General features: G+C 49.8%; 3 protein-coding genes across 3 annotated transcripts; 1 reads left to right on the forward strand and 2 right to left on the reverse strand.

The window, feature by feature from the left end:
- Positions 1 to 7: 7 nt before the first annotated feature.
- On the reverse strand, positions 8 to 3441 carry l(3)07882 (Nucleolar protein 14 homolog l(3)07882). The gene is made up of 7 exons (XM_003742407.1): positions 3350 to 3441; positions 3106 to 3228; positions 2764 to 3015; positions 2434 to 2633; positions 1908 to 2281; positions 1583 to 1785; positions 8 to 1378 (listed from the first exon to the last, which is right to left on the reverse strand). The coding sequence occupies exons 2-7, from the start codon at positions 3211 to 3213 to the stop codon at positions 8 to 10; spliced, it is 2508 nt and encodes an 835-aa protein (XP_003742455.1). The 5' UTR covers positions 3214 to 3228; positions 3350 to 3441.
- A 1881-nt stretch (positions 3442 to 5322) lies between these two features.
- Positions 5323 to 7497, forward strand: LOC100901540 (UDP-xylose and UDP-N-acetylglucosamine transporter). The gene is made up of 6 exons (XM_029111190.1): positions 5323 to 5358; positions 5476 to 5675; positions 5856 to 6038; positions 6153 to 6288; positions 6544 to 6612; positions 6728 to 7497. Exons 1-6 carry the CDS (start codon positions 5323 to 5325, stop codon positions 7157 to 7159), a joined length of 1056 nt encoding a protein of 351 aa, XP_028967023.1. The 3' UTR covers positions 7160 to 7497.
- A 1158-nt stretch (positions 7498 to 8655) lies between these two features.
- Positions 8656 to 11301, reverse strand: LOC100901682 (cholinesterase 1). Its single transcript, XM_003742409.3, has 6 exons — positions 11115 to 11301; positions 10657 to 10833; positions 10232 to 10460; positions 9655 to 10059; positions 8999 to 9514; positions 8656 to 8887 (listed from the first exon to the last, which is right to left on the reverse strand). The coding sequence occupies exons 1-6, from the start codon at positions 11299 to 11301 to the stop codon at positions 8668 to 8670; spliced, it is 1734 nt and encodes a 577-aa protein (XP_003742457.3). The 3' UTR covers positions 8656 to 8667.
- Positions 11302 to 13912: the final 2611 nt, after the last annotated feature.

Here is a 13912-nt window from a genome sequence, read left to right on the forward strand (position 1 = left end):
GCTAGAACTACTTTTTCTTCGCTTTCAGCTTTTTCAAAGAGTTCAATTCACCTTGTTGATTAGCAGCGTCCCCGAATATCATTTTGACCTTTCTTCGACGCTCAGCGTCCATTTTGAGTTGCTCTCGAAGTTTGAATTGAGCTATGAACTGATTATCGCGACGGACCTCACGCATCGCTCCCTTGAGCTCTTTTCTGTATTTCGCTTGAAGCTTCTTCGTCTCGGCCTTGACCCCCTTATCCTGATGGACCTTACGGAGCATATCAACTCTTTCTTCGATTAGTGGTTCGTAGAGTTTCAGCATCTGGGGTCTTTTCTTCTCCCGTCGGAGAGGACCCCTTGTCCTTACTCGATTCAGCTTCTCAGTCACCGAGGTCAAAAGCTCCTTCAGGCTCTGAGGGTACCAGCTGGTTTCGAGTTTTTCGAGACGCTGCTGGATTTTCCCGAAGATCTCGGGGAAAGAAGGAAGCTCCTTGAATACATCGGCAGCCGATTCGATCAGGTTCAAGAGACCAAAAAGGATTTTGCAACGGTCCGTTCGGGGTATATCTTGGTCCACGAAGCGATACAGATCAGAGATCCGGAGTCGGAGATCCTTCTCACGGATTTGGCCTGACACCGTCAATCTGTGAGACTCGGACAATACGCGTAGTATGAATGCTACGACTTCAGGACAATATTTAGATCCGAACGCGACATATTCCAACATCACTTGGGCGAGGAAAATGCCTCGCAGCATGTTTCGCGCGTCAGTCACCTTGCACGTACTCAGTAGGTGCGCCATGCAGATCAAGGCCGGAGAACCCACCGCGTGTTTCGAATCGGATACCGAAAAACAGATTCCGATCAATTTGAACATGATCAACTTCTCAAAACCTGGGAAGTTCGAGTCTTTCTTCGGCCCGTTAGCCCGGCCATCGTGATAAATATTCTTGACAACTTCGACGAAACTCCGCGCTGCAGACTGAGGCGACAACTCCACCAAGTGATGGATATGCGGAACCAAACCATCGATTCTCTGCAGAGTCTCCTGCGCGATTGATGGCTCGTCCGCCAGCATGTAGACTCGGTCGATCAATAATTGCAGAAATTTCTCAAGACGCTTGCGGTTCTGTTCATGGAGAGAGGGTGCGTTGCCTTTGATGATCCTGTCGATAATCAAGAGCTCGTCTTGAGGGCTCCTCTTATCGAGGAGAGTCTCGAATGAATCCATGTGGTCCGGTACTGCGATCAAATACGGGATGTCTGTTGTGATGCTCTCCGTCGGAATTTCCTTGGTAGTAATCGTAGATTTCAGTATGCTTCGCGGCGTTCTCGGCTTCACGGATTCCGATGGCTTTGGCTTTTTCTCGTCTTCGTCTTCCGAGGGGCCGTCACTCTGCGGAGAACGAGGATTATTTCTTGTCCCGTATCTTTCCCTTGACGTATCTGTATCTTTCGTATCTGTCCGACTTCCGTCTATGAGGGATATTCCGAACAGTGATGAGTGTCGCGATCTATAACCTCGTTTACAATGTCGCCTTCGTTGATGCTCGATTGAGGCTCTTATGATAATATTTCCTTTGACGCCATCGAATCTCACCTCAAGATCGTCATAGCTGTCCTCGTCGGAGTCTCCGCCCTCACCACTGTCCCCCTCGCTATCGCCCGAGTCTTTCTGTTGAGAGTCCTCTTCCGCGTCACGCTCTTCGTCATCCTCAACCTCCTCACCGGCATCATCTTCCTCGTCCGAATCTCCACTATTGCCACCGTCAACCGCTAAGTCCGGTTCCGCGCAGTCCCCGTCTGGTTGTGATCATACCATGTTATTTCATTCGAAAATATTCGCTTTGCTGCCTCGCCGCGTTTCATGGGCGGGTCAGCCAGGGGCTTTCCAGAGGCCCAGATGTAAAATACGGGGAACTAACCGTCTTCTCCGATTGCGAAATTATCATCGATGTCGTCGGCGCTCACGTGTTTGATCTTGAGCTTCTTCTTCGAGTCCACATCGCCCAACGCTCGCGATCTCCGCTCTTTCTCTAATTCCTCGAGACGCTCTCTTTCCTCTGCCGCGAGTTCCTCCTGGGTTTTGGTTTTGTCCATGGCGACCCCGGCTCTAGGGGCATACTGGAGCTCACTGACGAGACGATCGAAAGGGTCCGGCTGCGAGGAGTTGCCCTTAGCCTTGGCGCTCGTCTTCTCGTTGTGATGCAACAGAGAGTGCAAGTCCCGCCATTTAGAGTCGAGCTCTTGTGTGAGCTTGACATTCTGGTCGACTTCCAGTTGACGTTCCATCTTCGCCCTGCAAATTTCGATCGAATTCATTTCATGCAATCGCGTTCAGTGGTCAAGGTTCCTCGTTGCACTCATTGATTCATAAGAGCTCCCGGTTCATCCGAGCCGTAGTTTTATTATCGATGGAAAGGCAATACTTGGTATTGCTGAAAATCATACCTCTTGCTCTCGGCGATAAGGTCGTCGATTGCTCGCTTTCGGCCCTCCTCGCCCCCCTGAGATTTCGAGAGGAATCCGCCAAAATGGGCCTCTTTGACAAAAGCGGCATCTAGCTTATCGTAAATGTCTTCGTCGTCCGATCGAGGATCATCATACGCTGGATCAACATCGTCGAGGGTTTGTCCCAAATGAGTTAGCACCTGGAACGAATCGGATCCCCTTGATGGATAGAGCGATGATTGCTGCGAGCTAAACTCACATATCGATCCGCAAGGGGGATTCTGGCTGGAAGGGCAAAATTCTCTCCCCTCACGATCCGCGAAGTCTTACCTCGTCCTCGTTGAGATTGAAAATGTTTTTCTTCCTATTGAGTTTCCTGCTCGTTTCCTGAGCCAATCTCAGAGCTATTCTCTCTTCAGGATCCATTGAAGCATCTCCTTCTCCAATTCGGCGATCGACCAGCTGATTGTCTCTGTGCCGCTGAGAATACTCCTTCAAGAGCGTCAATTTCCTTTTGGAGATTGCCCTGTCGCGCGCCACCCCCGGCAGTCCTCGCTCGGATTTAAACTTCCGATTAATGACCTGTGATTAATGACACATTAGCGCACTCGAACGAACATTCACGTCGACGGATGACCCAAGCCTACGTCTCATCTCAGCAAGGGGACTCACCTGATGTTTCTGTTTATTCACTTTGACTTCAAAAGGGTTCTTATGAACTTCTCGACTCGGCTTGACTTTGACTCGGTCTGGATTCAGTTTCTTCTTGGGTTTCGCCATTTCTCGCGTGAGGATCTGCAGACGATATCTCAGCCTTATGGTCGAGCCTCCCAGCTGAATACGGTTTCGTTCCCAACCGTGGGATGACTGACTTAGAGTAGAACCAAACCGTGTCAGACTTTGGAGCCGAACTCACCTATACGACACCGAGGATGTGTCTCCTCCAGAGAACCACAATGCGTGCTTCTAGCTGAATTCACCTAGGCACCCAGTACCAGTCGTCTCTCTCAAGCTCCTTATCGGGATGTACTTCCAGCCCCAGCACGTATTGCCCACTGCGGAAATTTCTCACATGGGCACAAGACCCACCACTTCGCTCGAGCACGTGTATCTTTCCATTCTCGCCCTCTCTCAAGATGCCCAAGAGTGTGAAGCGTCGTCTGCTACCGCGGGAGGGCTCGCGGAGGAGAAGACAATCGTCGAGATGAGCCCTAATTAATATCTGTACTCGAGATGGATTCGGAGACTCTTATAGAATCAAATTGAAGTCGGGGATAGACCTCGATGATTCGGGATCGGGAATGCGGAATTTCCGCTCTGCCCTCTCCCTTAGCCGATGATATCGAATACAAAAATAGAGCAACGTGTTAAACTCTTCCTGTTTTGACAGGAGTCCGAGAAACTGTGGGAAGCGATCCTCGAACAGAGCACTCCTTACCGCGGAATCGCCGTGAGCGACGAACTCGAATCTCATTAGTTCGAATAGCAAAAAGCCCGCGCAGTGGCCCCGGGGCGATCCGACGTTCAAAGATCCTGCGGTCTGGAAGCTCCGGACGAGAAGCTCGACGGGAGATGGATTGACGTGCTGCAGCGAGTCCGCTTGCCTCATCCGTCCCGAAGCTCTTCGATCAAGTTTTCGGTACCAAGACTGCCTGATCTGCTAGTTCCCAGAGTCCTTTCGAGAATCCAACCTAATACGGGTAAGCTGGACCTCCATAGTCGTTCTCGGTCTCGAGCCGGAATGAGATGTATGACTTTTAATGGCAGCGTATCAGAAGCGATGCAAGAAGGAATGGAGTCAAGCATGCGAGGCAACATCTCAGAATCTCTCGCGTCCTGTCTGTTGATTCGGCAGAATTCCGTGAGGTCGGATTGTTTCGGAGAGAGCGGAAGCTTTGACCGTGAGCGCGAACGAGCCCTTTCTTTTTAGCGTCTGCTATGTGACCAAAACAGCAGAGCGCTCACTCAGTCACTGAGAGTGAGTATATGTATGCAATAATCCAAGATCAACAACATTCGAATATTCGACGAAGACGATACAAGTCAGTCGAGAGCCGTGACTGTGATAATTATTGTGATGCATCGGTGAAAAACATGTGAGACGAAAATGTCGTCCAGAAAGCTGGTGAGATATCCGTTTCTTGTGTTAGAGCGTAAATCAGCTGTCTGTTGGTGGTTGAGGGCCTTCGAAATCCTAAACACCGATCAGGTGATCAGTTATCACACAGCTGGAATGGACAAAAGACATGGTCTGAGAAATGATTACAAATACTCAGGGTGGAGCTCTATACACGTAGAAAATTATTTTCCAAATGATCATGCTTTTTTCGTCATCGAAACATGCTCGATCAGGAGCGCGGTGTCGCAGGCGACGAGGCAGGGGCTTTTTGAGTGCGCGCTCTCCTCAGACGAGTCGCTGACATGCGTCACACCAAAACGCTTCCCCTCCCCCCCAACCCCGTGAATGCTCCGCCACCTGCTGAGTGATTCATGCGAGCCGACTCTGCAGTGACGACGCACGGCTTTTTTAGGCGCGTTATTAATTTCATCTGGAATCAAGAGTGATTGACGACGTATCAGCGACTCGTCGCGAGAAGCAATTTTTTGCGTGACCCGTTTTGGCCACTCGTGTACCGATCTGCGCCACATCTGCCCCCATGTGAACAGAAGTTAGAACTTCTTAACGCACCCGCCGTATATCCGCCATTTCTCCTTCTGCTTCGGTCGTGCCTGTTCGGCGTGTGATGGCCGCCGGAACTCATTATGACATCATAGCTAGCTAGCCGAGCGGTTCAGGAGCATACAGCGCTTGGATTGAGCGGACATCGATTCTTTGCTGGGCGATAGAATTCCCCCGATCATTGCTAACGATGGTGAAAATAACACAGAATGTCGACGGCAGATCGACGCAGGCGCGATTTGCTGGTTAGGAGAGTCGTTCCGCTTTATGAGACAATGTACTCCTTGAGAAGGAGATGACAGCCTGACGTTCAAGGCAAATATTCCGCTCTTCATCCGAAATAATTTTCATCATTTTCACAGAGCAATCTTCGCCGAAGAATGGCTTCAGCGTTCGGTTTCGACAGTACTCCAGCCTCGGCCATCGGAGTCACATTCGGTGCATGCTGTTCAAATGTTGTCGTTCTTGAACAGCTTGTGCGTTTCGATCCGACTTGTACGTCCCTCGTAACGTTTTCACAATTCGCCTTCATCGCCGCCGAAAAATTCTTTAGCGAAACTAGGTGAGTATTTATTCGCAGTGACGAAATCACGTTATAGTCGCTTATCTGGGATCCGTGCTCCGTCAGGCGCCCACCGGTGTTTTGCTCCTTACGTCACGCGGAGTAGTATACCTCAATTATCCATAAACATTAAGCTCCTGGTGATAGATGACAAGACCATACGACGGGAACCCATTGCAGATTTTTGACCAAGAGGAGAGCGGTACCTCTGAAGAGATATTTGATGATGGTCCTGGTCTTCTTCGCATCCAGTTTCCTGAATAATTATGCCCTGAGTTTCGATATCCCAATGCCACTTCACATGATTTTCAAGAGTGCCTCTCTGCTGTCGAATATGTTGCTCGGCATCATCATCCTCAAGAGGTAGGTTCTCGGATCGCTCTTTTAATTAATTCCGTGCTGGATGACGTCTAATTTAGTCTTACGGGTCTCTGCGATTAGGACTAATCGAGTTCACTAACTTTTCGCTTTCTCAAGGTCCTACTCCTTGCGCAAGTACTCGGCGGTTGGCCTTATTACCTTTGGAATTCTTCTGTGCACCGCCGCTAGCGGAGGAGGCTCAACGTGGTCCGCGGACTCGGCGAATGACGTCTCTAGGTTCACTTTTACCCAGGTAAGCATGGAGCAAATGAGGGATTATACGTCTTGTAATTCGCGCTCGATTTCTTTTCATCCTCTTGCACCCGCCGGAGTTGGCTCAAAATTCGAATCATATGAGCCGAACAGCTGTAGAACTCCTTCTGGTATTACCGATATTTAGGAGACAGAGGAGAGCGCCGAGATCTGGCACCACTTATCCGGCCCGCTCGGACGAGAGGAGATGAATGACTGATCGATCCACTGAGCCAAAGCATTCGTGTATTTCCAGATTCTTGGCATTGGGATCCTTGTGGTAGCTTTACTCTTGTCATCGATGATGGGCATTCTCCAGGAGCAGGTGAGAGAGAGAGCTCTTGTATTCACAACGCGTTTGTATCGGCTGAATTCAGGAAGCCTAGCTCGCTGACCGATTCTCGTACGATCAACTGTTCACTTCTCGATTGATGTTTAAGGTGACGGCTGACTACGGAAAGCACCCTGGCGAGATGATGTTCTACATTCATGCGCTGGCTCTTCCCGGGTTCCTGTTGTTCTCGTTCCAGATCAAACGATCTTTCGAGCTTCTCATGTCCACAGAAGGCCCCTGGTATACGGCAGGAATGCCCACAGGGTTGACTTCGTTGATCGTTAACGTTGTAACGCAGTACGTCTGCATAAGTAGTGTCTTCAAATTGAGCACGGAATGCACGTCACTCACGGTCACGTTGGTTGTAACATTGAGGAAGTTCGTCTCATTAGTTATCTCAATATTTTACTTCGGTAACGAGTTCACATCGCAGCACTGGATTGGGACAGCGCTGATATTCCTCGGAACGTTTTTATTCCTCGACTTCCCGAACGATGTTGGTGTCTCCGGGGAGAAGTCCCAAAAGAAAGAATCTTAGACGGAGTACTCGCGTCTTCTGACCTATTCACCCATCCCCATTTTCGTAAAGTCGAGTCTTTCCTCCGGAGCTCATGGCACAAAAATATTAGGACGGAAATCGCTCGGAGAGGAACAGTGTTCATATGAGCGATGTTGAACAATGATGATGAACAATGTTCAGTTGTCGTCCGGTCGGATCTGGATCATAACCTTCCATTGAAACTCGATGTGTTGGGAATCATGCGGGTCGATACTTATCTGATATATCTGAGCAATATACCTGTACACTTGTACATCAAGCGGGATTTTTATTGTTGTCGACACTTACGATGAAATATATCTAATATAATAAATGTTGAGGCCAAAATGCAAAAGTCTGTTCCATCCGCTATCCAAGGCTTCCTCCGCTCCCGAGCATGAGCTCAGACGGCACGTGAACGGACGAATCGTTGCGACGAGACTGCGAGAAAATACCACGGCAGGAGAAATGTCCAAGTGTATGAAAGCGAGATCGATCTACACTCACACCAGCCGTGAGCTTTCTTTAAACCCGGAGGCAACCGGTCCCTTACGGAGGGTATGGTGCATCAGGCAAGCTCAGGTTGTCGGACACCATCCTAGCCTCATTAGCTTAAGAACCACATATCTTACAAGTAAACATTCTTTTTTGAAAATGACAATCGCCTGGTTTGACATGCTTTTCTGAAAGTTTCCGAGCCCCAGAGCAACCCCGAGTCGTTTTTCCCTGCTGTCCTGCATTTCATACCCCTTTCCTGCAGGCTCCGAAACCCGGAAAAGACACCATTTACATTGAAATCCGGGTTATTTTTCTCGGATTTTGATGGAAATGTTTTTTCCCCAGGTTCCGAAGCCCGGAAAGACTCATTCCCTTTGATATCCGAGCAAAATATCCCGGATTTCGATGTAAATGGTGTTTTTTCCGGGTTTCGGAGCCTGCAGGGAAGGGGTATGAAATGCAGGACAGCAGGGAAAAACGACTCGGGGTAGCTCCGGGGCTCGGAAACTTTCAGAAAAGCATGTCAAACCTGGCGATTGTCATTTTCAAAAGAGAATGTTTACTTGTTAGAGTCGTGAAAGTCGGTTTAGGCCCTTCAGATATATCAGAAGGTTTGATGTCATTGACATGCGATAAGCTGACATGGACGCAGAGAGCATCCGACTGGAGAGTCTTCGATAGATTCGGAACTGAATCCACGAAATTCAGCTCACAATGGATCCCGCAACTCAGAAGCCCTGCTCACATGAACAAAAGAAGAAGCAGGCGGAGCATAAGAGATAGAGATTCCAAAAATCATTCATTCATCCAGAATCAGGTCCATATCAGCGACACAGGATACAAGTTTATTGATCACTCATTGAATAAATATACAAATCTTTATACAGAATGTCTGAGCACGAGTTGGGCATCCAGCGGTCCCGATCGGCAGTATCTTTCGACCAGGATCCTTGTTGCTCCCAATAGGAACTTAAGGAGCGAAATGACGAAGCTCAATGTTGGTGTACCTACTAGTCAGTCACCGAATCGTAAGTCGGTGTAGGCGCATTCCAGAGTTCTTCAAGGTCTGGTCTCGGTGAAGTCGTGAATTTATACATCCTGGGCTCCCAGAAATCACAACGATTTCCGACGTTTTCCCGGATAGCCGTGTCCCTTCCATTGAGATGGACATACGGCTTGGTGACCCGGTTGAATTTCGGCCACTCTTTGCCGAATATATTGGGAACCTGACTGCAAAGGGAAACAACGAATATGAAATAATCAGAACGTCCCGGTCGACGTACGATCCGTGATAGCCGCGTATACTGAGTACGACGGGGAGAGAGTCTGGCAGCTGCTTACCCAGTCTTTGCAAAATGGGACCAAGTGTGCATCATGAAGAGCGTGAAAATCCTCTCTTCACGAGTCACGTGGAACTCAGTGGTGTCCAAATTCGTTCCAAAAATGAAAGGGATCTCATCGAAATGAGCTACACCTTGCCATCTCTCGTTCCAAGAGTATCCAGGTCGGTATCCAAACTCGTAGAAGTAGACGCTGTTGTTCCTCTCTGCGTAGTCCGCTGCGAAATCGACCATTGGGCATAGAAAACCGAAGTCTCCCAACGAGTGGCCGGCTCGTCGCAGGAACTCGGCATTGCTTTCATTAGGATCCGAATTCACGTATTGATCCGCAATGTCTTGAGTCGATCTCTGTCGAATGAGTCTGAACAGGAAACTCAGATAAACTTTGAGCGCTTTCTTGCTGATCGATTCCGGATCGGTGAAGTCCAAGACAGAGGAGAGATAGTACTGTATGAAGAGAGTGCCTTCATCCATGGTTGAGCCAACGAGGAGATCCATATCATTAACGTTCCCTGACCTGTGGCGGGAAATCAAAACACTGAAGGCGTGGGCGGACTCAAATACGAAGCGCAGAATAGATGGGCGAGGAAAATGGAGCGAGGCGCTACATCAAAGAGCGTCGGGTAGCTCACGCCCAATCTTCCCGCCTGTGATTACCTTATGGCGTCTGGAAGATCTTGGGGTACGAGGTCGTCTCCGGGCCAGGGGATGTAAGTCGTCTTGACGCGATCATTGAAATATTCTAGAGAGGTGAGGATTTCGGAAGTGTTTTTGCTCAACATACAATCGACGATTTCATTCATATCCTTCTCTCCCTCGAAGTCTTCCTCGGAAGCACACGAAAGTTCCGTGGCTGCTTTCTCGAATTGCAAACGAGCCTCCTCCGGATTATCCGTGATCTTGTAGTAGGGCGCTCCGCTCTGGATTATCGCGCGATGGAATAGACCTTTCGAGAGGGGCGAAACTAGATGGAAACCGAGCGAAATGCCGCCGGCACTATGACCGAAAATCGTGATGGAGTCTGGGTTCCCATTGAAGTTGGCGATATTCTCTTTGATCCACCTGAAAAACGACCACCGCACCGTCGGATCCTCACTAGTCTCAGAGGAAATAATAACCAATGACTATCGGATTGATTGACTGCGGACGAGCGAGATACTCCGCGCGCTTTTCAGAAAACTGGATGAGGTTCGAATGACGAAAAGTGGGAACTGTAGACGAAAAGCAAACACACCTGAATGCGAGATGTTGGTCCCAAAGACCTTGATTGCCAGGAATTTCTGGAATACGTGCGTTCATGAATCCGAGGGGTCCGAGCCGGTAGTTGACAGAAACGACAACGACATCTGTGAGGGCTGCCAGCATTGCTCCGTCGTAGAATCTATAATTGGTGCTGCCGAAAAAGAAGGCTCCCCCGTACAGGTAAACCATGACCGTCTTCGGACCTTCATCGGGTGTGTTGTCTGATGAGAAAATTTCTTCAATGAAACTTCTGTGCGAATGCACACCTTGATGGAATATGCATAGGCACAGTGATCGTATGCATATCTACATTCATGAATGAGGTAGATGGATCGGTATGGCGTCAGACATTCATTCGAGTTTACTAAGTCTGAGAGCCATGCTCCGCTCTTGTCCAGAGTCGCGAGCGATACTTACTTTTTGCCGGAGACCAAATGTTCAGGTAGAGGCAGTCCTCGCTCCGCTCTTCGCTCGTGAAATTGAACACGCGGTTCACGACGACATCTGGTTGAGCGCAAGAGGGCGGGAGGAACATGGCTTTCAACTCGCGCAGCCATGGTTTCACCGGCACTGGCTTCCGGAACCGAAGTTTGCCTGCGGGAGAAAACCGGTGATTGGGATGCACGCATAACCGGTGGGCTTATCGAGTCACTCCGGATCGAACTTTTCTCTGCATGCGCTCGCGCTCGAGCCACAATGTCCTGAGAAGGGCCCAGCGCTTGGTCGAACAAGGGGATCTGAGTTCCCGACCGAGGATCGAGTTACCGAGTCCTCTTGCGGAATCATATCCTGAATCCCTGCGATCGGGAGGCGTGAAGCATTCGGACGTAGATGATCCCACCGCTTATCGAGTACGAAGTCGATCACGAACTCACCGACGGGGGGCTGGGCGAATGGAACTCCGAGGAAGGTGTGCACCTGCCGGCCGAACTTATTTTCCCTAAAACCGCGGATTTTCCCCGTGCGCGTTTTGACCAACGGATCGGACCGTTTGATCTCATACACGTCGGCGAAAAGTCCACCGAAACCAAGGGAGATCACCACATAGCCTAGAAGCAACATTTCGACTGAAAACGGAGGTGTCTCCAGAGAGCTTGTGGCGGGCCGAAAAAACGGGGGATGGAAGACGCACCTCTCCCGGTTGTCGGTCAAGGTCCTCTGTGTGCCTGCTGCAGAAAATACGTCACGAGAGACAGAAGAACGATGATGGGATATTTGCGTCGGTGATAGCCGCCAACTAGTCAGATAGCTTGTTCCATATCACTTCACACAACTCGCCCTGTTGTGTTGCGAGTGTGGCGTAAGGCATTCCCAGCCGGCCAGTCGATTTCTGATTCATGTTGTTCCGATCACAAGAAAGTATCGACGCTCAGAAGAAATAGAAAACACCAAGGAAGCTTGCTGCGATGTCGGGATGTGGCTCGAGCCGAAGACTCGAACTATCAGTCACACGTCGAAAACAAACGTCAAGAGGAGAATCGATGCGTTTTCGTTAGCTCGTATAGGCTGTCTTAATTCGGAGGAGTGCTCTCATATCCATCGCAAGAAGCCGGCGACTGAAGTCTTGACACTTTCCGAAGCCGGAGTCGGTCGAACAACACCTTTGCTGATGAGCCGAGCCGCCTACTCACGCAGAATCGATTAGAGGAGGCGCACGGAAAACACCGTTGGAAAATGATTCATAGAAGCGAGTTTCCCAGGACAAGGCATTCTACAGAAATCATCCGATCGAGACCGATGTTATTGTGTTCCAGCGTGACTCCGCTCGCACATGTGAAGGAAAGAACATGGGCGTGTTTCCTGCAGGGAACGGTGAGCTGCGAGGAATCGGAATGGAAGCGTCGGTCCATGGCTGGACGCGCACAGAATAGCAACATGGTCGAGCTTCCGACATCCGTTGAATTTCCCTGTGAGTCGGTGGGTACGGAGGAGCATTGACGATAATCGACTCGACGAGGTAGAGAATGACCATGCCGGCTAGCTCAGAGGTAAAGCCGTTTTTCCGGCTTTCAGAAGGCATTACAGAAAATTGAAGCTCAGGTGTCACCTGCACACAGTATGTCCACGGAAGGCGCGAAATAGCTGGAGTGCCCCATTTTCGGGATCGTTGCTGTCGATGGAGCGGTCTTGACCTTTTTGGCGGTCAAACAGTGGCTTCAAATGCTGTTCTTTCTTTTTAATTCGATGCATCGGTCTTGAGCCTATCGACTGATCTCTTCTTATGTCTGTGTAAATCCCACAAAATTAAGGCAGCTCTTGACGCCGTACCGGCGAGGATCATGGGAGAATTCGAGCCATCGGCGACCGGCGACTCGAAGTGTACAATGTGATTTGGGGCGATCGTGGTTCCGATCGCATCAGCAGCAGTAGACGTTTCTTCACAGAAATTCATCAAATTGCTTGCCCTTTAAAGTACTTCCGAATAGACTGGCGGTCAAGGTGACTCTTCTAGCTGAAGGATGCTGCTGTACGGAACCGATAGACAATGGGAGCAACGGGCTCCGCGGTTCCTTCGAGTCTTCATTGCACGAGGAGAGGCATCATGTCTCCCTCAGGAAGACCCGGGGCCAAATCGATGACTCGGGAACTCACGGGAACGTTCCTTTGGCTCGATTGAGAAGGAAAAATTCGGGTGCCGAGTCCAGCTCGCGACTTCCATCGCTAAACAGGAGGAAGTCCGCGGGGTCTGAAACTCACGGCTTGGGGCTAGATCCCGACCCGCATGAAGTCGTCTTCGAAGCGCTCAATCTCTTCAAAAGTTAATCCCCGAGAGTCAAGACGAAATGCGATAGCCCTTCCGACTCCGACGTCTTCTGGCTAATCTCTGCACAGAAGTACTGTGACCGTCCGGTCCGACCTTCACCGGATGTTTCGGTATTTGAGGGCCGTACGTCGATGCTCGGCACGTCGAGCAGTGACCGCGTACCGTATATACATCGATGTCAGAAACAATAAGGAGCTTAAGTGAGTCGGAATAGATTCCTCGTTCGTGAGGCTAGCTGTGAAGGATCTCAATAAATTGATTTTTGGGAAACTTCGAGAACTTAACCCCAATCCCCGATCAGGAACTTCCGTGAAGCCTCGGTGACTCGCGGAAATGCGAAGTGAAGAATCTTGGAGGAAAATTTGAATGTCGCATCAGAATTGCTCAGAAGTTGTAAGCAAGGAGAATATTCTGCTCTTCGCTGAAGTCCTACGGAGGATTCTGGAACATTCAGACCGAATCTGCTCCAAGTTGGATACGACTCGCGATCAGACGGATTAGAAGGGAAGATCTTCGTCAGTGGATAAATGGGAGAAAGCATTGGGGCCTCGGATTTCCGGCAAAGCTTTCTCGTCGTTTCCAGAGAAGACGTTCAATGATACCAATCGAAATGTCTACAGGGGAGTGGTGTGGTCCTCGAATAATCGTCATGTGCCTACACGCTATCCAGATCGATCTACAGGGTGCGGCGGCTAAATTGGGATTATTTTCATCGCACCGCCCGGAATAGGAAGAAAGCATCTATCTGGGAGACGCGTCTGCGGTGTGAGGCGGCATCTTAGGACTGTTGAATCATATCATAACCAGAGCTCTAACCCAGCGATTGCTCTCCGAACTGGTCCGACAACGATGCGGTCGAAGCGGCGATTCTCGCGCTGAAGTGAATCTCCATTCTCAATGCTCGAGCCC

The sequence above is a fragment of the Galendromus occidentalis genome, unplaced genomic scaffold (assembly GCF_000255335.2).
Source record: "Galendromus occidentalis unplaced genomic scaffold, Mocc_1.1 scf7180000077384, whole genome shotgun sequence".
In the NCBI taxonomy this organism is placed as follows: domain Eukaryota; kingdom Metazoa; phylum Arthropoda; class Arachnida; order Mesostigmata; family Phytoseiidae; genus Galendromus; species Galendromus occidentalis.